General features: G+C 44.1%; 1 protein-coding gene across 1 annotated transcript in view; it reads left to right on the top strand.

The window, feature by feature from the left end:
• LOC137323447 (contactin-associated protein-like 5) overlaps positions 1 to 27355 on the top strand; it is a 590554-nt gene that overhangs the window by 496386 nt on the left and 66813 nt on the right. Inside the window, exon 21 of the mRNA XM_067986921.1 lies at positions 14446 to 14539. Coding sequence (XP_067843022.1) covers positions 14446 to 14539 — 94 coding nt within the window. The remainder of the gene's footprint in view (positions 1 to 14445; positions 14540 to 27355) is intronic.

Below are 27355 nucleotides of genomic sequence, written 5' to 3'. Positions count from 1 at the left end.
AATTGAAACTTATATACCAGCAACATCAGACCTCCCATACATGCTGAAGTTTTGGATAAACAATTGTTAAGGATCACTACAATGAATTCTTCAATAGAGAGATTATTTATCTATGGATAAAAATAGTAGATAGTGTGCCCTCTTTATAAGAACATAAGAAATAGGAGCAGGAGTAGGCCATACGGCCCCTCGAGCCTGCTCCACCATTCACTAAGATCATGGCTGATCTTCGACCTCAGCTCCACTTTCTCTCCCGATCCCCATATCCCTTGATTCCCTTAGAGTCCAAAAATCTATCGATCTCAGTCTTGAATATACTCAACGATTGAGCATCCACAGCCCTTTGGAGTAGAGAATTCCAAAGATTTACCACCCTTTGAGTGAAGAAATTCCTCCTCTTCCCAGCCGTAAATGTCCGACCCCTTATCCTGAGACTATGCTCCCTAGTTCTAATCTCTCCAACCAGGGGGAAAAAGCCTCTCGGCATCTACCCTGTCAAGACCTCTCAGAATCCTATATGTTTCAATAAGATCGCCTCTCATTCTTCTAAACTCCACAGAGATAGGCAGTCAGTCTGATTTTGAAACCTACATTACACTAAAGCTGCCTTCTAATGGAATTGCCTTGTATATAAAGAGAAATGTTCTATATGCCAAAAGGGCTTCCGACACTGTCACTGAGAGTATTCCTACAGATAAGTTTCCACAGTTTGGAAAAAGAGTCCTGCCTGTTCTATATCCTTCAACTACCTTGTCCTGAATTTTAGTTTGGCAGTTCTGTGAGCTGATGCCACATTTCTGACTGCTACAGAGGTTCCAGATCTTTTGAAATGGATCTGAAAGCCTTACAGGAAGCCGTTAGCTAAAAGTTTCCCTGTAGCTTTGTCAGGGTAATGTTTAAGTAATGAGAACAGTGGCTCCAGTTTAATTGGTGCAGGTACCGATTCTGAGAACCTGCTATTCACTGACTTGACTTGCCATACCCTGAGGGTGTTTTGGGCTAATGAAACTACCTGCAGTCATCTGCGATGTACAATTTCCCACAGTTGCAGCATTCATGTCTATAAGAACCTAAATTTTGCCTGCACCGCCCCCCTGTCGAAATCTCAGCCGCCTCAATCCCTAGAGTGGCTAGTTATCTGATACCTGCACCATGTTCAAGTGATAGCGTGAAAACTGGGGCATTCGCTTTGATGGGGCTTGTTACAGTGACTGAACACACAGCGATGTTCCAGTCCCTTCAGAATTCAGAATTAGCAATAGTCAAAAAGCACAAATTAGCATCCACATAGGCATGTATGAGCGGCATCAAATGTCATATAACTCTATACATCACTGAGGTACTCCAGAAGCACCAACATCCAATCAGATGAGTTAAAAATAACCAATTCAGGTTTTAAGATGGAAGCAGGGCTGAAGAAGTAAGCTTCATTTCATTTAGTGACAGTTTATGAATCAGATGATGCAGAAAGAATTGTTTCACCGTGTTTTATTCTTTCTTAGTCTTTCTTAACCCCTCAAAGAAACGACTGATTTTAGTGGATCCTCCTACCTGCACAAATATCTCCTCCTCTACCAGCCACACCAGATTAAAAAAATTTAAATAACAGGGGATTAAAATTCGCCTTGTGCAGAAGTGAGAAACGGGTGCTATCAAACCGGCCGTCTGTTATACACCTTACCCGATATTCAATTCCTTTGAAGTTAATGGATGTGACTATCGTGCAGGGTGTCTCACGGTCACCGTCGCCACCAAATGTCCAGTGCAACTTTACTGCTCTGTCTCCCAATTGGCTGAGGATATGGACTAGGAAAGCAGTTTACAGGCAATCAGACGTGAAATTGTAAATCTTCAATCTTCAACTTTTTCCGGTTTTGACAAAGGGTCGTCGACCTGAGACGTGAACTGTTTCTTTCTCTATAGATGCTGCTTGACTTGCTGAGTATCTCCAGCATTTTATGGTTTTATTATGTGAAATTGTAAAGTTATCTGGTTCCAGATCCGACCATTGATAGTGGGTTTGCAGATGTAAAGGGAAACAAGGACATTATAGGACAAATTCAGACCAGGAAATGGGAAGTAGAAAAGTTAGTGACGTAGTTAGCGACTCAGAAAGGAAAAAGAAGCAAAGGTTAAATAGTGTTCAGCACAGGAATTTGACAGGATTAAAGGGTATATACTTCAATGCAGAGTATTACAAATAAAGCAGATGAGCTAAGGGCACAGATAGACACATGGCAGCATGATATCATTGCTATAATGGAAACCTGGCTTAAAGAGGGGAATAATTGGCAGCTCAATATCCCTGGATATAGAGTTTTCAGGCAGGATAGACTGGGTGATAAAAAAGGAGGGGGGTAGCATTATTGGTTAAAGAATCAATTACAGTTGTGAGAAGGGATGATATGCTGAATGGATCATCAATCGAGGCCATATGGGTTGAGCTAAGAAATAAAAAAGGGGCAGTCACACGACTAGGAGTGTACTATAGACCCCCCGAATAGCGAAAGGGAGATAAAAGAACAAATATGTAGGCAAATTTCTGAGTGCAAAAATAAGAGGGCAGTAATAGTAGGGGACTTTAACTACCCTAACAGTAACTGGGATTCAAACAGTGTGAGGGGCACAGAGGGTGCAAAATTCTTGATTGGTGTCCAGGAGAAATTTTTTAGCCAGTATGTGACAAGCCCAAAAAGAAGGGATGCAATTCTAGATTTAGTCCTGGGAAATGAAGATGGGCAAATGGGTGAAGTGACAGTGGGTGACCATATTGGGGATAGTGACCACAATTCAGTTAGTTTTAGCATTATTATGGAAAAGGACAGAGTTAAATCAGGAGTAAACGTTTCAAAATGGGGGAAGGCAAATTTTACAGAACTGTACAGAAGTGGCAGAAGTGGACTGGACACAACTACTTGAGGAGAAATCACTGGCAAGCCAGTGGGAGGAACTAAAAAGTGAAATTCTACGGGTACAATGCAGACACGTCCCCTCAACGAAAAAGAGTGGCACTGCCAAATTTAGAGCCCCCCGGTTGTCGAGAAGTATATGGGGTAAGATAAAGCAGAAAAAGAAAGCTTATGACTGTCACAGAAAACTAAATACTACAGAAAGCTTAGAGGGGTATAGAAAGTACAGGGACAACGTAAAAAAGGAAATAAGGAAAGCAAAGAGAGGGCATGAAAAAATATTATCTAGTAAGATTAAAGAAAACCCAAAGATGTTTTATCAGTACATAAGAACAAGAGGATAGCTAAGAAAAAGGTGGGACCTATCATGGATAAGGGTAACTTGTGTGTAGAAGCAGAGGATGTGGGTAGGGTTTTAAATGAATATTTTGTCTCCGTATTAACAAAGGAAAGGGATGATCTGGACGTAGTAGTTAAAGAGGAGAGGTGTGAAATATTGGATAAGGTAAACATAACGAGAGAGGAAATACGAGAGGGACTGGAATCCTTGAAAGTTGATAAGTCACCCAGGGCCGGATGGATTGTTTCCTAGGCTATTGAAGGAAGCCAGGGAGGAAACAGCGGATGCTCTGAGGATCATTTTCCAATCCTCACTAGATACAGGGGAGGTACCAGAGGACTGGAAGACTGCAAACGTAGTACCATTGTTTAAAACGGGTATAAGTGAACGGCCGAACAATTATAGGCCGGTCAGTCTTACCTTGGTGGTGGGCAAACTATTAGAATCAATACTGAGAGATAGGATAAACTGTCACTTGGAAAGGCATGGTTTAATCAGGGATAGTCAGCATGGATTTGTTCAGGGAAGGGCATGCCTTACAAATCTGATTGAATTCTTTGAGGAAGTGACAAGGAGGATTAATGAGGGGAGTGCAGTGGATGTTGTCTACATGGATTTTAGTAAGGCATTTGATAAGGTCCCACATGGCAGACTGGTCAGAAAGGTAAAAGCCCATGGGATACAGGGAAATGTGGCCTATTGGATCCAAAATTGGCTCAGTAACAGGAAACAAAGGGTAAAACTCGATGGATGTCTTTGCGAATAGAAATCCGTTTCCAGTGGTGTGCCACAGGGCTCAGTTTTGGGTCCCTTGCTGTTTGTGGCATATATTAATGATGTGGATTTGAATGTAGGGGGCATGATTGACAAATTTGCAGACGACACAAAAATTGGCCGTGTAGTTGATAGTGAAGAGGATAGCTGTAGACTCCAAGAAGATATCAATGGGTTGGTGGAGTGGGCGGAAAAGTGGCAAATGGAGTTCAACCCGGAGAAGTGTGAGGTAATGCACTTAAGGAGGGCAAATAGTAAAAGGGAATGTGCAGTAAACGGGAATATATTGAGAGGGGTAGAGGAAGTGAGAGACTTTGGAGTGCATGTGCACAGGTCCGTGAAGGTGGCAGTACAGGTAGATAAGGTTGTGAAGAAGGCATACGGAATGCTCTCCGTTATTAGCCGAGGTATAGAATACAAAAGCAGGGATGTAATGATGGAACCGTATAAAACACTGGTAAGGCCACAGCTGAAGTATTGTGCGCAGTTCTGATCGTCACATTACAGGAAGGACATAATTGCTCTGGAGAGAGTGCAGAGAAGATGTACGAGAATGTTGCCAGGGGTTGAAAATTGCATCAAGAGGAAAGATTGGAAAGATTGGATAGGCTGGGATTGTTTTCCTTAGAGCAGAGGAGGCTGAGGGGAGACTTGATTGAGATGTACAAAATTATGAGGGGCCCAGATAGAGTAGACAGGAAGTACCTGTTTCCCCTAGTGGAGAACTAGAGGACATAGATTTAAGCTGATTGACAGAAGGATTAGAGGGGATATGAGGAAAAACTTTTTTATCCAGAGGATGGTGGGTGTATGGAATTCGCTGCCTGAATTGGTGGTTGAGGCAGGGACCCTCAACTCTTTTAAAAAGTACCTGGACCTGCACCTAAAGTGCTGTAAGCTGCAGGGCTACGGACCAGGTGCTGGAAGGTGGGATTAGAATGGGCACCTGGTTGTTCTTCGAGCCGGTGCGGACACGATGGGCCGAATGGCCCCCTTCTGTGCTGTATCTTTTCTATGGTTCTATGGTTCTAAATACGTTGAACCGATCATGCAGTGCTTGGCGCCACTTGTGCAGCAGGAATTATGGGATGTTGTCGACTGACACCAGCTTCGTGTCCCGTTCATTTGGTGCGCACCGTAATGTCCCAAAGTGCCTCTGTTGCTCAGAGCCGGTGCAACTCCTGTGCGCTAAGCTTATTATGACCTCAGTTCTTAAGTAAAATTATGGGCTTTCCCAATTACAGTGCTCCAGACACACAGCACCTGCTTGAAACATAGGAATTACTAGATAAATAAGACCAAAGTCCATCTAGTTTGCCTTCTGCCATTCTGGTGGTCGCATGATACAATGATAATGGAGTTGTTGACTAATTATGGCAATCAATCTCTATCAATTAGTGTATGACAGACCCAGACATGACACGAGGAAAACCTTCAGTGGTGGAGAGCTTTCCAAAGTCACCTGTTCCTCCCAAGCATGCTACACTTACCATATGTCATTTCTCATACTGTTTCCCAAAATATAATTTCTGAAAGAAATCAATCTAATTTGCATTTGAATACATCAATACTATATGCTTCCACCATCTCCCTGGAGAGTCTGTTTCATTGATTTGCTGAAATAATAGCCCTGATATTTATGCGGAGGTGGGATGGGCCTGGGGTGGTGGGCGGGGGACACGGTAGCGTGGGAAAAACTTGGCAAGGCTGGGGACGTTGAGGTCCTAATGAATTTAACGGCAGGACCTCGTTATAATTTTTTTCTTCCGTTTCCTGCCCGGTTTAAATAACAGTGAACGGGGAAAAAAAGTTACAATGGGGTTGAATGTTTAGCATCAAAAAAAGGACAGATTAAAAAGCGCCAAAGGATAAATCTATCTGGATATTATTCTTGAACGGGAGGTTCTCTGCTGCCAAGTTAAGCTTCTACAGGGTAGAAATCATCTCCCTGTTTAGTGTATAACAAAAGGGATTCACCCAAAAGGCAATAGCATCAATGTATATGTAAACCCACCTCCCTTCCAATAAAAGTGGAAGCAGGATCCTTAAACTCCATGTGACTGCAACTCCAAATTGACAGGCTGGCCGGCTGCCGATTGGAAAAACCAGCTGCAGGAGGCCACAGCCGAGTACTCTTGGGGATGATGCCTGGCAATCAAGAGGGGGGAGGGAGCGAGAGATCGGGCTTGGAGGGGGGGTGGGGGTAAGTCAGCCATCGCAGGAGTGGGGGGGGGGAAACGAGAGACCGGGGCTGAAGGGAGGGGAGGTCTGCGATCGCGCCTGGGGGAGCAAGAGACCGCGATCGTAAGAGAGGAGGCCGAAGGCTTCCTTAAAGGGCCGGGCAGAGCACTCCTGCTCCTATTGGCCCACAAGGAATGCTATAAAAAGCACTTACCTTGTGGAGCCCGCAGCTCCGCCTCCCTTCCACTGCCAGGTTTCCCAAGCTCTGGAAAACCCGTGCGGCAACTGTTAAATTTAAATTAGGCTCCCAAATGCACTGTGGGAGCCTGATTTAAATATGTTAATAAAGTGTCCCGCCTCTCCACGGTAGGACACTTGGACGACACACGATGCGTTGGGGACATGTTCCCCGTTTTAAAATTTTTAACTCCCCTCGACCCTCTCCTGCCCATCGTGGGGGGTTAATGTTGAGACCAATGTTTCTGCTGATTAGTTTTGAAATTACCCCCCTCCTTCAAGTGCAGGTCGTGTCCTTTGGTTCTGCTGTTCTGGACAAGGTGAAACAGCTTGTCATGGTCTATATTATCAGTCTCTTTTGAATCCTAAAAACCGTAATCCCATCTCCTCTCAATCTCCCCTTTACCTGTGATTTTATATAGTGTCTTTAACATAGATAAACATGCCAAAATAATTTCATAGAGGCTTGAAGAGGAGAGATGCCGAGCCAAAGAAGAAGTGATTACATAGAATTACATAGAGTGTACAGCACAGAAACAGGCCATTTGGCCCAACAGGTTCATGCTGGTGTTTATGCTCCACACAAGCCTCCTCCCTGCCTACTTCATCTAACCCTACCAGCATATCCTTCTATTCCTTCCTCCCACTTGTGTTTATCCAGCTTTCCCTTAAATGCATCTATGCTAGTTGCCTCAACTACTCCTTGTGATAGCGCGTCCCACATTCTAACCACTTTCTGGATAAAGAAGTTTCTCCTGAATTATTTATTGGATTTATTAGTGACTATCTTATAGTTATAGCCCCCTAGATCTGCGCCCCCCCCCCCCCCCCCCGCCAAGTGGAAACATCTTCTTCACATCTACCCTTTCAAACACTTTCATAATCTTAGACCTCTATCAGGTCACCTCTCAGTCTTCTCTTTTCTAGAGAAAAGAGCCCCAGCCTGCTCAATCATTCCTGATAGGTATAATCTGATTAGGAGAGTGAACAAAAGCTTGGAAAAGAGTTGGGTTTTAAGGAGGGTCATAAAAGAGACAGAAGGATTTAAGGAGGGAATTCCAGGGACTGGAACCCAGGCACAGTGAGAGTGTTGGGGCAGAGAGAGGGGGAGATGCACAAGATGCCAGTGTCAGAAAAGTAAAGAGTTCATGGGATTGTAGGACTGGAGGAGGTTACAGAGATAGGAAAGGGGGTGACAATGGATGGATTTAAGCATTAGAATAATAATTTTACATGTGAAGTGGTGGGGGACTGGGAGCCAATGTAGGTCAGCGAGGACAGGAGTGAAGGGTGAGCATGTAGGATAGGATATGGGCATCTGAATTTTGGATGAGCTGATGTTTATGGAGGAAGTAGAATGGAGTGCTGGTCAGGAGACCTTTGGAGTGATCGAGTCTGGAGGTGACAAAGGCATGTATGAGGATTTTAGTGGGAGTTGGGCTGATGTAGGAGTAGAGGAGGGTAGAATGTGGCATCGAGGAGCCCTATTAAATTGAAGTCAATGGGAATCAGGGGGAAAACTCTCCAGTGGCTGGAGTCATACCTAGCACAAAGGAAGATGGTAGTGGTTGTTGGAGACCAATCATCTCAGCCCCAGGACATCACTGCAGGAGTTCCTCAGGGCAGTGTTCTCGGCCCAACCTTCTTCAGATGCTTCATCAATGACCTTCCCTCCATCATTAGGTCAGAAGTGGGGATGTTTGCTGATGATTGCACAGTGTTCAGTTCCATTCGCAACCCCTCAGATAATGAAGCAATCCTTGCCCACATGCAGCAAGACCTGGACAACATACAGGCTTGGGCTGAATGTTAAGGTGGTGGATGGGGTGCCAATCAAGTGGGCTGTTTTGTCCTGGATAGTGGACCGCAGAACACCAGCCTGATAAGTGGCAAGTAACATTCGCGCCAGATAAGTGCCAGGAAATGACCATCTCCAACAAGAGAGAGTCTAACCACCTTCCCTTGACATTACCATCAGCGAATCCCCCACCATCAACATCCTGGGGGTCACCATTGACCAGAAACTTAACTGGACCAGCCACATAAATACTGTGGCTACAAGAGCAGGTCAGATGCTGGGTATTCTGCGGCAAATGACTCACCTCCTGACTCCCCAAAGCCTTTCCACCAGCTACAAGGCGCAAATCAGGAGTGTGATGGAATACTCTCCATTTGCCTGGATGAGTGCAGCTCCAACAACACTCAAGAAGCTCGACACCATCCAGGACAAAGCAGCCCGCTTGATTAGTACCCCATCCACCACCCTAAACATTCACTCCTCCACCACTGGCGCACCGTCACCGCAGTGCATGCCATCTACAAGATGCACTGCAGCAGTTTACCAAGGCTTCTTCGACAGCACCTCCCAAACTCGCGACCTCTACCACTTAGAAGGACAAGGGCAGCAGGCACATGGAAACTCCATCACCTGCACGTTCCCCTCCAAGTCAAACACCATCCTGGCTTTGAAATATATTGGCATTCTTTCATCGTCGCTGGGTCAAAATCCTGGAACTCCCTACCTAACAGCACTGTGGGAGAACCTTCACCACAAGGACTTCAGCGGTTCAAGAAGGCGGCTCACCACCACCTTCTCAAGGGCAATTAAGGATGGGCAATAAATGCTGGCCTTGCCAGCGATGCCCACATCCCATGAATGAATAAAAAAAACTACAGAGTTGGTCTTGATGATGGAGAGAATATTGGGATTGGAAGCTCATTGTCAAGCAGGATGCTAAGGTTCTGAATCGTCTGCTTCAGCCTGAGGCAGTGACCAGGTAACGGGGTGGAGTTGGTGGCGAGGGTATGGAGTTTTGGCCAGAGACGATAATTTAGGTCTTCCCAATGGTTGACGGAAGGAAATTAAGGCTTATCTGAGATAGGATGTCAGACAAGCAATCTGACAGCATGGAGGCAGTGCAGGGATCGAGGGAGATGTGGGAGGGGTAGAGCTGAATATCATTGGCATAACATCAGAGACTCCAATGAACACCATCAGGAGATCACTGAAGACCAGATGTGTGCCTCTTCACACTCCAACAGAGATAGTCAACCCCACTATCCTTTTTAGAGGAATACAGCTACAAAGTGCTCACATGCCATTAGACAGCTGGTTTGAATGCATGAACTTAGGCAAGACAGACCTATTTGGAATAGATGCTGTAGACATAATTTACGCAATGTATGCCTTCAAAATTTGATTTTTTTCTTTGTGGTGACAGAAGGGGCTAAATATTTTATGGTCTTGTCAGACTTGTTTTATTGAACAATAATCTTGATTCAATTCATATTTGATGGGCAGCCTGCTGTATATCTTTAAAGAAAAGAATAACACTGTGTACATGGCTAGTAAATACTGCACAATAATTTGTTTGGAAAGAAATAAAATTAAATATTCTTAGGACCTATTTTTACTGGTTGCATTGGGCAGAAACGTTACCCACTTGATAGAATTTTCTCTCATCACAAGTGTAAGATAAAGTTTTTCCCCAGTTGCAATTTTATACCACTACCCTAATAGAACAGGTGTTAGAAATGTAATGGATACCAGCTCAAAGTCCTGGGTTCAAGTTCCCACTCCAGAGACTTGAGCACAAAATCTAGGCTGACACTCCAGTGCAGTTCTGACGGAGTGCTGTACTGTCGGAAGTACAGTCTTTCAGATGAGACGTTAGACCGAGGCCCTGTCTGCCCTCTCAGGTGGATATAAAAGATCCTATGGCACTGTTTCGAAGAAGAGCACGGGAGCTCTCCCTGGTATACTGGCCAATATTTATCTCTCAACCAACATTACTAAAAAACAGATTATCTGGTCATTATCACATTGCTGTTTCTGGGAGCTAGCTGTGTGCAAATTGGCTGCTGTGCTTTTTTTTATTCGTTCATGGGATGTGGACGTCGCTGGTGAGGCCAGCATTTATTGCCCATCCCTAAGTGCCCTTGAGAAGGTGGTGGTGAGCCGCCTTCTTGAACCGCTGCAGTCTGTGTGGTGAAGGTTCTCCCACAGTGCTGTTAGGAAGGGAGTTCCAGGATTTTGACCCAGCGACGATGAAGGAACGGTGATATATTTCCAGGTCGGGATGGTGTGTGACTTGGCGGGGAACGTGCAGGTGGTGTTGTTCCCATGTGCCTGGTGCTCTTGTCCTTCTAGGTGGTAGAGGTCGCGGGTTTGGGAGGTGCTGTCGAAGAAGCCTTAACGAGTTGCTACAGTGCATCCTATGGATGGTACACACTGCAGCCACAGTGCGCCGATGGTGAAGGGAGTGAATGTTTAGGGTGGTGGATGGGGTGCCAATCAAGCGGGCTGCTTTGTCCTGGATGGTGTCGAGCTTCTTGAGTGTTGTTGGAGCTGCACTCATCCAGGCAAGTGGAGAGTATTCCATCACACTCCTGACTTGTGCCTTGTAGATGGTGGAAAGGCTTTGGGGAGTCAGGAGGTGAGTCACTCGCCGCAGAATACCCAGCCTCTGACCTGCTCTTGTAGCCACAGTATTTATATGGCTGGTCCAGTTAAGTTTCTGGTCAATGGTGACCCCCAGGATGTTGATGGTGGGGGATTTGGCGATGGTAATGCCGTTGAATGTCAAGGGGAGGTGGTTAGACTCTCTCTTGTTGGAGATGGTCATTGCCTGGCACTTATCTGGTGCGAATGTTACTTGCCACTTATCAGCCCAAGCCTGGATGTTGTCCAGATCTTGCTGCATACGGGCACATGCAGGCATGTTTCTTACATTACAACAGTGACAACACTTCAAAAAGTACTTAATTGGCTGTAAAGCGCTTTGGGACATCCTGAGGTCGTGAAAGGTGCTATATAAATGCAAGTCTTTCTTTCTTCTTTCTTACCAAACGGCAAGTTATTCTTGGCCACTTCTGGGTTACATAATGAACAGTGGAGACCAGAAACATTTTGTCTGGCCATCCTTCAAGACAGGCATGGCGTGGACAGACCATAAAGATGAGAGACGAAGCAAAAGTTAGTAGGGTCATTTTAACCTAACCGACAGGAAACAGACGACATTCGATCGGCCATCTGCTTCATACCCCGCCTGATATCGGGCAGGGTGTAAAACCCCGTCAGTTTCCCGCTGCATAGGTTATGCATGAGAATTATCTTTGAGCAGGGAAATTATAGGGATTTTCAGGGAGTTTTGAGGAAAGTTCATGGTGAAATTAATCTATTACGAATCCACCACCTGAAAAAAAAATTGGTAAAAAAAATATTTTAATAATCCATAAGGATTAGCAGGTACAGTGGCCTGCTATAAAATGTCAGTGCTGTGACTTCAACAGATAATCATTGCTTGACCATCCAACTTTCTTCTTGATTAAAGCGTTGGCATAAATTACTGTCTGTGGTGCTTTAATGCAGATATTAACCTTCTTAAAGTAATTTATGCAAACATTTTAAGTGCTGTTTTAAAATTAGTGCACAAAGGAAATGAAACCAAATGGTTACCAGTGCTGCAGGCAAACAGTCCTCTCATAGACAAGTAGCTTAATGATTGCCAAAGGCACATGTTTCTGTCTCTGCCTGAGACTATTTGTATATAAGATATAAATAATCTTTTTCTCTCTGGTACCTAGAAGAAAAAATGGAGATTATTTCTTCTTGATTTTCCTGTATACTTACAACCTTCGGGAGATTCCGTCAATAATGTATTGAAGCATCAAGAGGTGGTCCATAATTTTTCCCTCCTTTAACCCCTCTTTCCTTAATCTCAAGGCACTGACTTTTTGCAGGGGTATATGGTTGCATGGGATCTTTTATGTTCACCTCAGAGGGCAGATGGGGTCTCAGTTTAATGTCTCATCTGAAAGGCAGCATCTCCAACTGTGCTGCTCTCCCTCAATACTGCGCTGGAGTGTCAGCTTGGATTATGGGCTCAAGTCTCTGGGGCCCGATATTAGGAGGGAGGCGGGTTGCCAGCGGGGGGGTCGACTGGACGCGTGGGTAACCCGCCCAGTAAAATCGGTGGGTTCCCCACACGATCGTAAGTAAATTGAAGCCACTTACCTTGGCTTCCGGGTTTCGCGCTGGAAAGCTGTGCAGTGGGTGGACTGCGCACCCGCATCATAGGCTGTCAGCTGGAGGAGCCCTATTTAAAGGGGCAGTCCTCCACTGACTGATGTTGCAGAAAGGAGCCAAAATTACAGCATGGAGCAGCCCAGGGGGAAGGCTGCTCCCAGGTTTGATGATGCCTCACTCCAGGTCCTACTGGATGGGGTGAGGAGGAGGGGGAGGACAGAGATCTTCTCCCCGGCAGACGGGAGGAAGTGGCCTGCCTCTGTCACCACGAAGGCCTTGCTCGAGGTGGCAGAGGAGGTCACCTGCACCACCAACATATCATGCACCTGCATACAGTGCAGGAGGCGCTTCAATGACCTAAGTAGGTCAGCCGAAGTGAGTACACTTACTCATTCCCCTACACTCCGTCTGCCACATCATCGCCCCCACCCCACACCTCCTTCTGCACTGCCAACACTACTCTATCACATCACTCCTCACATCCACTCAAAGCTTATCCTCATCTTACCTGCACTTACTCACCTCGCCAGTACTCATCCCGCCACTACCACTCAACCCAATCCTCATACAATCTCATGGCTCTGTCTCATATTCACCCTCTCATGCATCTCTCTCACAATCAGCCTCACCCCACCTGCCACTATCTGTGCTGCAGCCACAGGGCATGCATCATGTATGTGTAGTAGGAAGCGTAAGGCAAACGTGTCGTGAGCATGAAGGGGATGCACAATGGTGTTTGAGGATTTGTCATGGTTTTTACTTATATTTGATTTCTGATCAACTCACATTACATATTATATTGTCACCACTACTGCCACGTCTTGGCCATTCTTGACTGGCTTGTCCAATAATGCCCTTTCATGAGGTTCTCCATGAACACCCTTGATGCCACCAATTGGGTCACCCTACAGTGGGTGTATGTAGTTGCACAACTACTTTGTGCAGGTGCCTGTTGCGCACATTGTGTAGTGTAGCTCCACGTGGCGGAGGTGGACGGCATGCCTGGCGAGGCTGGTGATGTTGCTCGTCCTCTAATGGAGCCCCCCCACCATCCTGACAGTGTGAGTGTGAGGGTGTCCACAAAGTAGGTAAATGTGTTTGGACAGCAGAGTTTAGGATATGATTTCATAATTTGGAGTGTAATTTGGCAAGCAAAACTTTGTCTGAGGTGACAGAGTGCCCTGCTGCAATGAATGAGGGTTTACCCCGCACCTGTTAAATGGACCTTTGCAGCTGCCACTGGCTGCTGGATGCAACACGTCTGTTTAAACAGGGAGTGTTTCTCCCAGCATGGGAAACACGTTCTGGGTAGTCCAAAATCCGAATCCTCCTAAAATCTCCAATTAATGAGGTCTGTAAACGACCTCAAATACCCAGATAATGATCTTAAGTGGGATCGTGCCGGCTTTGATTGCCGGTGGGAGTCCCGCATGCGGGGTTGTGCGCGCACCGATTCGAGTCATTGGGGAACCCGGAAGTGGGCGGGTTGGAACCGGGCTCCGGACCCGCTCCGGGAATCCCCAATTTTAGAAGCCCCCCCCCACCACGAATGCACCCGCTCGGCCATCCGAAAACTCCCTGGAGTGGGACTTGAACCCACAACCTTCTGACTCAGAGGCAAAAATAGCACCCTGTCGGAAATCAGTACAAACCAGGGGGCTCCCAGACCTGCATGGCTCAGCTCTTTAAATGTAATATTTTGCAATGCCATTCCAACTGCCATAGATGATATGGTATTCAGATTTACAGCGACGTTGTGCTTTTGTCTTTTCATCGAAAGTTTTAAAAACCCAGAGAGATGGATGAATTGAAGTCTTGCTTTAAAATGAAAAACCAGTATTAGCGACATTGAAGAATCACTCCTAAAATTACTGTCTTAATACATATGTTGATCAATGCTAAATAATGCAGGATCAACGGAGAGCGTGCCACAGGAATACGATGTGACATTTAGTATTTCTACCCTTTATTTACAGATTGACCAGTTTGCTACCGTGAAATTCAGTCTCCCCTCTGTTACGGATCTGGAGTTCAATGCCATTAAATCTCTGATTTTGGGCAAGATTATGGGTAAGCAATTGAATGTTTTTGTTTTTGTTTACCTTGGTTATGGCATTAAATTTTTTTAAAATGTATTTGTTCTCGGGATGTGAGCGGTGCTGGCAAGGCTGCATTCAGACGCATGCCTAGTTGTCTTGAGCAAATACTCTAGGATTACACTTCAGTGCAGTACTGAGGGAGTGCTGTATTGTCAAAGGTGTTGTCTTTCAGATGAGAGGTTAAACTGAGGCCCCGTCTGCCCTCCCAAGTGGACATAAAAGATCCCATTGCATTATTCTGAAGAAAAGCAGGGGAGTTCTCCCTGGTGTCCCAGCCTATATTTATCCCTCAACCAATATTAATAAAACAGGCTATCTGGTCATTATCTCATTGCTGTTTATGGGATCTTGCTGTGTGCAAATTGGCTGCCACGCTCCCTGCATTTCAACAGTGACTGCACTTCAAAGGTACTTAATCGGGCTGTAAAGTGCTTTGGGACATCCTGAGGATGTGAAAGGCGCTGTATAAATGCAAGTTCGTACTTCTTTCTTTATGTTGCATTTACTGCACAGATATTTCAGCAACACTTCTGCAGAATTCCAACATGCCATAGAGGAATATTGTCAAAGCATTGCATGAAGCACTTCTCCTCATTATTGAAGCACTGCTCCTCATTAATAACCTCCATTGAGTCCCTGTAAGCTAATAGCCTGCGGGCCCTGCAACAGATTAACGTCTGAGCTTGGTCTTCTATTCAGATTGATCTTGCTCCTCTGCAACCACCTCCTTTTGCACCTCCTCATTTGTTTCTCCGGGAACTCCCCCCTGACCCTTCCTATCTGATTCCCACAAGATGGAGTTGTTATGATCTGGAATGCACTGCCTGAAAGGATGGTGGATACAGATTCAATACTAATTTTCAAAAGGGAATTGGATATATATTTGAAAAGGAAAAAAATTGCAGGGCTATTGGGAGTGGGACTAATTGGATAGCTCTTTCAAAGAGCCGGCACAGGCACAATGGGCCGAATGGCCTTCTTCTGTGCTGTATGATTCTATGAATACTTTTTTCTACTCGTTCATGGGATGTGGGTGTCGCTGGCAAGGCCAGCATTTATCGCCCATCCTGAATATATCTGATCTGGCACCTGTGTACTCAGGAGTGATGACAGATGCTTATGCTTGTTCTGGCGGCAGTTACCTTATCTTGGAGTGAATTCTACACGAAGAGAAAAGAAACATCTGGTCCCATTGTCCATGAAATGGCTGAACACACAATAGCAATGCTAATACCTCGAGTGCCATGCTGCTGCTGGACAAATGTGATGTCACGTTAGTAAGTCAATTTAAGTGAGGAGCAAGAAAAATAATTTGAAGAGTGGACCTTCGCAACTGCCTTCAGAAGCTGGTATAGAGAAAAAAAAGACGGTGGTATGCCTCTTTCTTCTCAGTGTAGCAGGCTGTGAAGATCCACCAGACTTCCAAGAGGACAGGAACATGGGATGTGAGTTGACAAGTGCCAGGCAATGACCATCTTCACCAAGAAAAGTTCCAAGCACCTCGCCCTGGCTTTCACCGGCACCACCATCGCTGAACGTCCCTCACCACCAATCTCCTGAGGTCACTATTGACCAGCTTAACCAGCACTATAAACTAATATAACCAGCCATATCAACACTGTAGCTTGCTTACCCAAAAGAATAAATTGAAATTGCTGTCATAGCTTTGCACTAATTGTTCTACTTTAAAATGAGTCCACAAACAGAGACACCAGAGACGAGTTTGCTTCAAATTAATGAAATAAACCCGTAACTGACAAGTGAAAAACAATTTATTTATAAATTAAGATTAAGGCAGAGGCATATCTTGTGTTGTTTATCCAACATGGAAAATCTGACAAAGCAGTAGCATTATTCCCATCAATATTTTTAACCTGTCAAGAATATTCTTAAGCAAATCTCGCTACTGTCAATAGTCAGAAAAGACCTTGTGTTCATTATTTTAAGTTGGCATTCATTCCATAAACACATCCTTGCAACTATTTAAACTATAGTACTGTCAACACAAACAGCAGGTACCTGGGAATGTGATAAATGGAGACTTCATACAGACAAACTATTTCTAAGGAATAATTAATGAAAAATTATTTGATTTCTGTGACTATGTTTCTTGTGGTTTCTAATATGTAAATATGGCATCAGCTATCTTCTGTTGAACAGGAAAATGTAAAAAAATTCCCACCTTCAGTTTTTTCTCTCTCTGTCAGTAAGAAGAAATGAAATATGCAAACAGCTGTTGGCTGTTTTAGTTGAATAATTGTTCCACTTCTCACTGCACAAAGATTCTTGTGTATTTGCCAAGCAAATTATAGTAGTTTATAAGAGATCCATTGAAGGTGTGTAGTGATTCATGAGTTTTGCTTATTCCATCAGCAGATCTATTAGCACGGGCTGTTAATGAACAGATTGATTAATCATTGCATTTCTAACAGTACGTTCCAGTCAGTGACATGTTTGTGAATATATGGCTAGGGACAAATTGACTGACTGTAATCTGTAGGTGAGGGGAGGGGCTACCTTTAGCCAGATGGCGATGAGTGTGAATGGTGGGCAAGGAAGTGAAACAGAAAGGCCTGGGTCTAGATAACCTGCTTTTGCAGAATTGGGGCACAACTTCAGCAAGGCAGGGCGCCTGCTTGTCATAAAGAAACATCCCTGACACTGGCTAATGTTCCAGCCTTGGCGTCGTTGACTAGCTCCTTGGCCTCACCAGTAAGTGGGCCTGTATTGGGGGTGGAGATTGGCTCCAAGGCTTCCTGCAATGTTGCGTTCCCAGTAGCCTGTGTAAATCAAAAAAAAAACAATATTTTGGGACTTGGCATCTAAGTACATGCAATCACTTGCTGAATGATTGATTGCATTGACTCTGGGGACATATTAATTGTAGATGTCCCCCTGCCATAGCAACGCTGAACACTTGGGATCAGCTGGCATCCAGCGCTGCAATGATGCAGATGGCAGAAAATACTTCCCTCATTTCCTGCCCGAGTCCAATTTAATTGCACCAGGGAGCCGATGTAATTCTTTGGTTGGTCGATGGCCTTGTCAGTGTAAATGCAGCACTAGTATCAATGTGAAAGGTTGAAGTCATGTGCCTTGATGATCTCTTTTGCCATAAGCAGTAAATACTTTTGGATTTGAAGTATAATGGATGTCTTTATCTGTAGAGGTGGCAGCAAGTCAGCTTTGATTTCAAGTGGATTGGGTGGTTTACAACCTAAAGTACCTTTGAACTGAAGCCAGGCCACTTAGTTTGATTATTTTCAGATCTATGGCAGGATAAAATGTATTTCCCTTTTTTGACACGCGATCACTATTTAATTCCTTCTTTTGAGAGTAACTTAGTTAAAAGACATAGAACAGTCCTGTAATCAATTGCAGGTTATTTCTCAATAAACATACAGAGATGACATTAAAAAATATTAATACCCTTTTATAATCCAATGTCAAGGCTATGATACACACTAACAACCTAGTGCTGGTATAAATATCATGTTGAATAGATTGCATCTCAACAACAACTTGCATTTATATACTGCCTTTAATGTAGTAAAACATCCCCAGGGGCTTCACAGAGGCGTAATCAGAGATAAATGACTTGTGAGCCAAAGAAAGAGACCAAAAGCTTGGTCAGAGATGGATTTTAAGAAATTTCTTAAAGGAAAAGAGGAAGTTAATAACTCGCTGTTTAAATTTCCAGACCCTCTAGAACATGCCGCCAAAAGAATAACAATGCAATACCAGAGAATACATTGAATTAGAATTGCTACAATATGCTTTCTCCCACCAGAAGGCCATGTAGTGTTAAGTTAACAATATGCAAGTACCTTACATATTACTGCCTCCCTCAGAATTACAAAGTGAAAATAATCATCTCAAAAATGAGCCTGGTTAACAGCCCAAAAACATCAGGTAAAGAAAGACAGCAACCACATCTTACAATAACTTGATAAAAAAAAACATAGAACTCTCCCGGTAATATGCAAGAAAGATGGGTAATGCCAACACTAGAATCATAATGAAAACCGTGACACTCATAACTATCTACAAGCCCAAACAATTTGGAGGTTTCCTTGACCTTTGAGGAGTAGGATTGACAGTGGGTGAGCTGGGACCAATATTAGCCATGATGTGGAGATGCCGGTGATGGACTGGGGTGGACAAATGTAAGGAATCTTACAACACCAGGTTATAGTCCAACAGTTTTATTTGAAAATCACAAGCTTTCGGAGCTTACCTCCTTCGTCAGGTGAGTGACTCACCTGACGAAGGAGGTAAGCTCCGAAAGCTTGTGATTTTCAAATAAAACTGTTGGACTATAGTCTGGTGTTGTAAGATTCCTTACCAATATTAGCAGCAGAGATGGTAACTTCTCAGCTTCAGTTTTAACACTGTCAGGGTTCACAACTTTCTTCAGAAAACGTGCTGGAGAGTTCACACCAGAATCAGGAACAGGAACAACGTCCTGGGAGGTGGTGAATTTGTTACACATGGGAATAGGTGAAATATCTGAAGCTTTCTGAGGAACTGTAACAGTTACTTGGGGTAGGTCACATACAACATTATCATTTAGTACATCAAAGGCAGTAGATCAACACAGTCTCAGAATTTAACCTCATGACACTTCCACAGCAAACCATCCACTGAAACTAAAAACCTAACAGCTCCAATATTCTGATCAATAACACCAACACTGCATTTTTTCACATTCCCATGGAAATCAAGGCATAATACTCTTTCTCCCAGGCGACATTTCTTCGCAGTTGGCAATTCAGCATTAAAAAGTTTCCTTCTCGACACTGATGTTTTCAAGTCAGGTTTAAAAGTACCAAAATTAACTTCCTTCCAGTGAATATCCTTCCATCAACATCCTGGGGGTTACCATTGACCAGAAACTTAACTGGACCAGCCACATAAATACTGTGGCTACAAGAGCAGGTCAGAGGCTGGGTATTCTGTGGCGAGTGACTCACCTCCTGACTCCCCAGAGCCTTTCCACCATCTACAAGGCACACGTCAGGAGTGTGATGGAATACTCTCCACTTGCCTGGATGAGTGCAGCTCCAACAACACTCAAGAGGCTCGACACCATCCAGGACAAAGCACCCCTCTTGATCGGCACCCCATTCACCACCATAAACATTCACTCCCTTCACCACCAGCGCACTGTGGCTGCAGTGTGTACAATCCACAGGATGCACTGCAGCAACTCGCCAAGGCTTCTTCGACATCACCTCCCAAACCCGCGACCTCTACCACCTAGAAGGACAAGGGCAGCAGGCACATGTGAACAACACCACCTGCACGTTGCCCTCCAAGTCACACACCATCGCTGGGTCAAAATCCTGGAACTCCCTACCTAACAGCACTCTGGGAGAACCTTCACCAAATGGACTGCAGCAGTTCAAGAAGGGCTGACCACCACCTTCTCAAGGGCAATTAGGAATGGGCAATAAATGCTAGCCTTGCCAGCGACGCCCACATCCCATGAGCGAATAAAAAAAAACTCATCAGGTTTTATTCTGGTAATGGTATGAGGTGTCGTAAGACAAAGCCAAAGGAATAGAGTGAATTTCTGATGTCTTGTGCAAGGATCTTGTAACACTTACTTTAGAGAAGTTCTGAATGTAGGTACAACCCTCTCAGTTTCTCCATTTGACCTTGGGTGTCCAGTTGGAGAAGTAATATGTGACGCACCATTCTTATTCAAAAATTGAGAAAAGTTGTATGACTGAGAAAGGTGGTCCATTGTCAGAGAACAGATCTTCATGAAGTCTTTCTATATCGGGCAAACATATACTGTGACACGTCAATCATTGCATCTGTTGATGACATAATAGTTAACGCAGCTCCAGTGTCCAATTCAAATTCATATTTAATATGTTCTATCTAGATGGGGACCATCATTTTGCATTGCCCCTTTCCTGTTATGGAACATACAAGAAAACGCGTCTCTTCTTTACTAGTCTCATCTTGTGGTACGGTTTTTCCCTCAAGTTCCTTGTCAGAATCGACATAATGAACACTGGATTTTTGTTTTTTCTCCTGTTGATTGCTCACAGCGTTATGATATGACTTGGGGACTTGTTTTCTTCTCCCTTCCTTCAATCTAACAGCACCTATTGGCTTCGGGCAACACTTAGCTAAATAGACCAATTCCATGCAGTTCGGAGATTTAACCTTCCTACAAAACCATCGGTCTGGATGATGATTATTTTTACCATACCTCTAACATGGTTGAGTGACTCTGTTCACTCCGGAGCTGTTGGACTCTGTGGCCTGTAACTCACTAGCATGCCTGGCAGCAGTCTCCATCCCAGGAGCTATTTCAGGAGCTCTAGCAGACATGAGTTTCCTCTGCTTCGAAGATTGCTTCAACCCACATCGTTAAGAAACACATTTGCAAGTTTCAGACAGTTTTCTCAGTTCTGCCACAAACTAAGAAACATTATCGTCATTCCTTTTGCCTCTTCTGGTTAAACTTCAACTGTTCTGCAATAACAAGGCTCAGATGTTCTTTGACCATTTGGACTAGCTCCTCATACGTTTTATCTATCGGCTGGTCTCATTTCATTACATATGATTCCACTGTGTTTTGACACGTCCACAGGTAGTTACAAAAAGCTCTTATCTGTTCCTCATACAATTCTAAGTTCTTTCAATTGCCATCATATCGATTCTTCATGTAGATGTTTTGGAAGAAGGTACTTGTACAAGAGTTTGTGATATGTGGGTCAAACTATTTTGTAAATGACACGTAACTGTTCTGTGATGAAACATTTCTAGATTTGCAACAAACGAGTTGTGATTTGTTTTTGTTAGTAATCCGTAGATATTCCTATAACAACAACCTAAAAATGTTAAAATCTACAAGAGGTAATAACAAAAAAATCTCAAATCACAGGTGTTTAAGGAGTTGCAACTCTATTAGGAAGTTGCAACTCCTTAAACACCTGTGATTTGAGACAAACTGGACAAACAGGGGACTCTCGGGGGGGAGGAGCTAAATACGATTAAAATCACTCAGGAGATGGTACTCAGTAAAATAATGGGACTCAAGGCGGATAAATCCCCTGGACCTGATGGCTTCCATCCTAGGGTCTTGAGGGAAGTGGCAGTAGGGATTGTGGATGCTTTGGTGATAGTTTTCCAAAATTCCCTGGACTCAGGAGAGGTCCCGGCAGATTGGAAAACTGCTAATGTAACACCGTTATTTAAAAAGGGTAGTAAGCAGAAGGCAGGAAATTATAGGCCAGTTAGCTTAACATCTGTGGTGGGTAAAATTTTGGAGTCTATTATTAAGGAGACAGTAACGGAACATTTAGATAAGCATAATTTAATAGGACAAAGTCAGCATGGCTTTATGAAGGGGAAGTCATGTCTGACAAATTTGCTTGAGTTCTTCGAGGATATAACGTATAGGGTGGATAAAGGGGAACCAGTGGACATAGTGTATTTAGACTTCCAGAAGGCATTCGACAAGGTGCCACATAAAAGATTATTACTTAAGATAAAAAATCACGGGATTGGGGGTAATATTCTGGCATGGGTGGAGGATTGGTTATCGAACAGGAAGCAGAGAGTTGGGATAAATGGTTCATTTTCGGACTGGCAACCAGTAACCAGTGGTGTTCCACAGGGGTCGGTGCTGGGTCCCCAACTCTTTACAATCTATATTAACGATTTGGAGGAGGGGACCGAGTGCAACATATCAAAATTTGCAGATGATACAAAGATGGGAGGGAAAGTAGAGAGTGAGGAGGACATAAAAAACCTGCAAGGGGATATAGACAGGCTGGGTGAGTGGGCGGAGATTTGGCAGATGCAATATAATATTGGAAAATGTGAGGTTATGCACTTTGGCAGGAAAAATCAGAGAGCAAGTTATTTTCTTAATGGCGAGAGACTGGAAAGTACTGCAGTACAAAGGGATCTGGGGGTCCTAGTGCAAGAAAATCAAAAAGTTGGTATGCAGGTGCAGCAGGTGATCAAGAAAGCCAACGGAATGTTGGCTTTTATTGCTAGGGGGATAGAATATAAAAACAAGGAGGTATTGCTGCAGTTATATAAGGTATTGGTGAGACCGCACCTGGAATACTGCATACAGTTTTGGTCTCCATACTTAAGAAAAGACATACTTGCTCTCGAGGCAGTACAAAGAAGGTTCACTCGGTTAATCCCGGGGATGAGGGGGCGGACATATGAGGAGAGGTTGAGTAGATTGGGACTCTACTCATTGGAGTTCAGAAGAATGAGAGGCGATCTTATTGAAACATATAAGATTGTGAAGGGGCTTGATCGGGTGGATGCAGTAAGGATGTTCCCAAAGATGGGTGAAACTAGAAGTAGGGGGCATAATCTTAGAATAAGGGGCTGCTCTTTCAAAACTGAGATGAGGAGAAACTTCTTTACTCAGAGGGTGGTAGGTCTGTGGAATTTGCTGCCCCAGGAAGCTGTGGAAGCTACATCATTAGATAAATTTAAAACAGAAATAGACAGTTTCCTAGAAGTAAAGGGAATTAGGGGTTATGGGGAGCGGGCAGGAAATTGGACATGAAGCTGAGTTCGGATCGGTCAATGCCCTGTGGGTGGCGGAGAGGGCCCAGGGGCTGTGTGGCCGGGTCCTGCTCCGACTTCTTGTGTTCTTTAGATTTGTGGTTGGGATCAGATCAGCCATGATCTTATTGAATGGCGGAGCAGGCTCGAGGGGCCGATTGGCCTACTCCTGCTCCAATTTCTTATGTTCTTATGTTCTTAGCACCTAATTTCAAACAAATGGGATTGGCGTCTGCCATATGATGATGCTGTTTTTATTACATAGAGTTACATAGAATGTAGAGCACAGAAAGAGGCCATTCGGCCCAACAGGTCCATGCTGGTGTTTATGCTCCACACGAGCCTCCTCCTACCTTTCTTCATTCAACCCCATCAACATATCCTTCTATTCCCTTCTCCCTCATGTGTTTATCTAGCTTCCCCTTAAATGCATCTGTGGGGGACTGGAGGATTGCAAATGTTACACCCTTGTTGAAAAAAGGGGAGAGGAATACACCCGGCAATTACAGGCCCGTCCACATAATGTCAGTGGTGGGGAAACTTTTAAAGATAATAATCCAGGACAAAATAAATTGGCATTTGGAAAAGTATGGGGTAATAAATGAAAGTCAGCATGGATTTGTCAAACGAAAATCGTTTTTGACTAACTTGATTGAGTTCTTTGATGAAGTAACGGGGAGGGCTTTTGGGGTTGATGATGTGTATATGGACTTTCAAAAGGGATTTGATAAAGTAACAACATAATACACATGTTAGCAAAATTAAAGCCCATGGGATTAAAGTGACAGTGGCACCGTGGGTACAAAAGTGGCTAAGGGATAGAAAGCAGAGAGTAGGGGTGAACGGTCATTTTTCAGACTGGAGGGAAAGTGGTGTTCCCCAGGTGTCAGTATTAGGATCACTGCTCTTTATGATATATATTAATGACCTGGACTTGGTATAGATGGTACAATTTCAAAGTTTGCAAATGAAACGAAACTCGGAAATGTAATAAACAATGTGGAGGATAGTAACAGACTTCAGGAGGACATAGACAGACTGGTGAAATGGGCAGACCCATGGGAGATGAAATTTAACGCAGAGAAGTGTGCAGTGATGCATTTTGGTAGGAAGATGGAGGAGAGGCAATATAAACCAAATGGTACAATTTTAAAAGGAGAGCAGGAACAGAGAGATCGGGGCTACACATACACAAATCTTTGAAGATGGCAGGACAAGTGGAGAAGGCTGCTAAAAAAGCACAATGCATCCTGGGTTTTATTAATAAAGACATAGAGTACAAAAACAAGGAAGTTACGCTCAGCCTTTATATAACACTGGCTAGGCCTCAGCTGGAGTATTGTGTTCAATTCTGGGCACCGCACTTCAGGAAGGATTTTTTTTCTTATTCGTTCATGGGATGTGGGAGTCGCTGGCGAGGCCGGCATTTATTGCCCATCCCTAATTGCCCTTGAGAAGGTGGTGGTGAGCCGCCTTCTTGAACCGCTGCAGTCCGTGTGGTGAAGGTTCTCCCACAGTACTGTTAGGAAGGGAGTTCCAGGATTTTGACCCAGCGACGATGAAGGAACGGTGATATATTTCCAAGTCGGGATGGTGTGTGACTTGAAGGGGAACGTGCAGGTGGTGTTGTTCCCTTTAGGAAGGATGTCATGGCCTTGTGAGGGTGCAGAAGAGATTGACTAGAACATTGCCAGGGATTAGGGATATCAGTTATGTGGAGAGACTGTAGAAGCTGGGGTTGTTCCTCTTAGAACAGAGAAGGTTAAAGGGAGATTTGATAGCAGTGTTCAAAATCAAGAACGGTTTTGACAGAGTAAATAAGGAGAAACTGTTTCCAGCGGCAGCGGTAACCAAAGGACACAGATTTAAGGTGATCGATTAAACAACCAGAGGTGACAAGAGGAAATATTTTTAACGCAGTGAGTTGTAATGATCTGGAATGCACTGCCTGAACGGGTGGTGGAATCAGATTCAACAGTAACTTTCAAAAGGGAATTGGATAAATACTTGAAGGGACAAGGGTCTAGACGGAGTAGATAGAGAGAAACTGTTCCCATTGGCGGAAGGGTCAGGAACCAGAGGGCATAGATTTAAGGTGATTGACAAAAGAACCAAATGTGATATGAGGAAAAACATTTTTGCACTGCGAGTGGTTGGAATCAGGAATGTACTGCCCGAGGGAGCGGTGGAGGCAGATTCAATCATGGCCTTCAAAAGGGAACTGGATAAGTACTTGAAAGAAAAAAATTTGCAGGGCGGGGGAATGGGACTAGTTGGACTGCTCTTGCATAGAGCCCGCACGGACTCAATGGTCTGAATGGCCTCCTTCCGTGCTGTAACCTTTCTATGATTCTATGATTCTAAAACATTACAGGGCTATGGGGAAAGAGCAGGGGAATGGGACTAATTGGATAGCTCTTTCAAAGAGCCGGTAGAGGCATGATGAGCCGAATGGCCTCCTCCTCTGCTCTACCTAATATAATACTATGTAATGGTGAATAACAGCAGTCCCAGCACCAATCCTTGTGGAACACCACTTCCCACCTTTTGCCAGTTTGAGTAACTACCTTTAACCACTACTCTCCGTTTTCTGTTTTGTAGCCAGCTTGCTATCCATTCTGCCACTTGTCCCCTGACTCCACATGCTCTGACCTTAGTCATGAGTCTACTATGCGGTACCTTATCGAAGGCCTTTTGAAAATCCAAATATAGACATTCCCTTAACATCACAACCAAGAAGTGTTAAAATCTACAAGCGGTAATAACAACAAAATCTCAAATCACAAGTCACAAGTGTGTTTAAGGAGTTTCAACTCTGTTAGGAAGTTGACACCTAATTTCAAACAAGTGGGATTGGTGTCTGCCACATGATGATGGAGTTTTTATAGAAACACTTTTGTCCTCTTACACAACCTCAATTCAATTGAGAGCGGTTCATGGGCTTAATAAGCTTACAGCTACAATGTGTGAGTGTTGAGACCTTCTTAAGTTGTGGTCACTGGTATTCCATTTTCTGCAGATTAAATGATCCCAATTCACTTGAGTCCTCAGCGCTAATCAGAAGACAACCTGCTGATGAGAGCATTATAACCAGATTTAACGTGTAAAAATCTGTACAAACAGCAATATTGTTAGTCATTTGGCTTATCCTTTGTTACTTCAATGAATTATCTAATTCTGAAATGACACTCCGAAGAATGAATTAGTGGGTATAGCATGAACCAGCACCAAGGCAGGTGTTTTATCAGATAGATGTAGCCTCAATCTAACCTTAAAATTGAAGAACTTCCACAGCATCCATCTAAGGTCATTCAGTGGCAAGTCCTCATGAATTTCATCCAAGATGAAATTGGCTTTGGGTGCCATCAATTAAAAAAGGTTTTCGAGAGAGTGAGAGAGAGAGAGAGAGAGGAGAAAAATTCTTACATGATTTAAGTCTATGCAGACATGCATCAGACATTGATTTAAAACATTCACGTCACATAAATACTCCAGCAATCTCTGCAATGCAAAGCACAATTTTTTCTGTTTTTTGTTACCTCTCCAATTTTCTCCCCTCCCCTAATGAGACGTTGGATTGTGCTGGTGCACGTGACTTCACTCAAGAAGTCATTCCCTATGTGAGCCTAAACAGAGCTTGAACTTGAGCAGCAACACAGGTGACCCAAAACTTGTCTTCACCTGATATGTGCATACACACACTTTCCAGAAGGAGCCATTGCACCGGATCTTGCTGGACAAATAATGGCATGTTAACAACACACGCCGTTATTGATGCACAAATTGGCCAGAAGGTTAAGGGGATTAACAGATACCCCATGAGTTGTGAATATTCGGAACTTGATGATCGATTCACGCCGTTCTGCCATTTGATTCGCATCTCGCTCTTAGCCTCCCCGTTATTTTTAAGAACTTGCTGGATGCACGTTGCATCACAATCAGAAGCAGGAACCTTGGACAATTTTATTCCCCCCCCTCCCTAGCCCAGAATGCTTAGGCCATGTCTAGCATTGTAAGGCCACCTCAGCTAAGATCAGCCAGCTCAGTAAAGACTCCAGTTGGATCAAACTCATTTTCAATTCCAGCATTTCCTGCTTTTATTTCAAATTTACACTATTTGTGGTTTGCACGTTATCTCTCCTCTTGCCGCTTGGTAACTAAGTATTAGGAAGTGTGCAAAAGTTGGCCATTTCCAAGAGGGGGCATGGGATACCTTTTCCCTCCAATCCTC

The sequence above is a fragment of the Heptranchias perlo genome, chromosome 7, assembly GCF_035084215.1.
Source record: "Heptranchias perlo isolate sHepPer1 chromosome 7, sHepPer1.hap1, whole genome shotgun sequence".
NCBI lineage: Eukaryota > Metazoa > Chordata > Chondrichthyes > Hexanchiformes > Hexanchidae > Heptranchias > Heptranchias perlo.
Note: the sequence above shows the minus strand (reverse complement) of the source record. Positions and strands in the feature narration are given on the sequence as shown.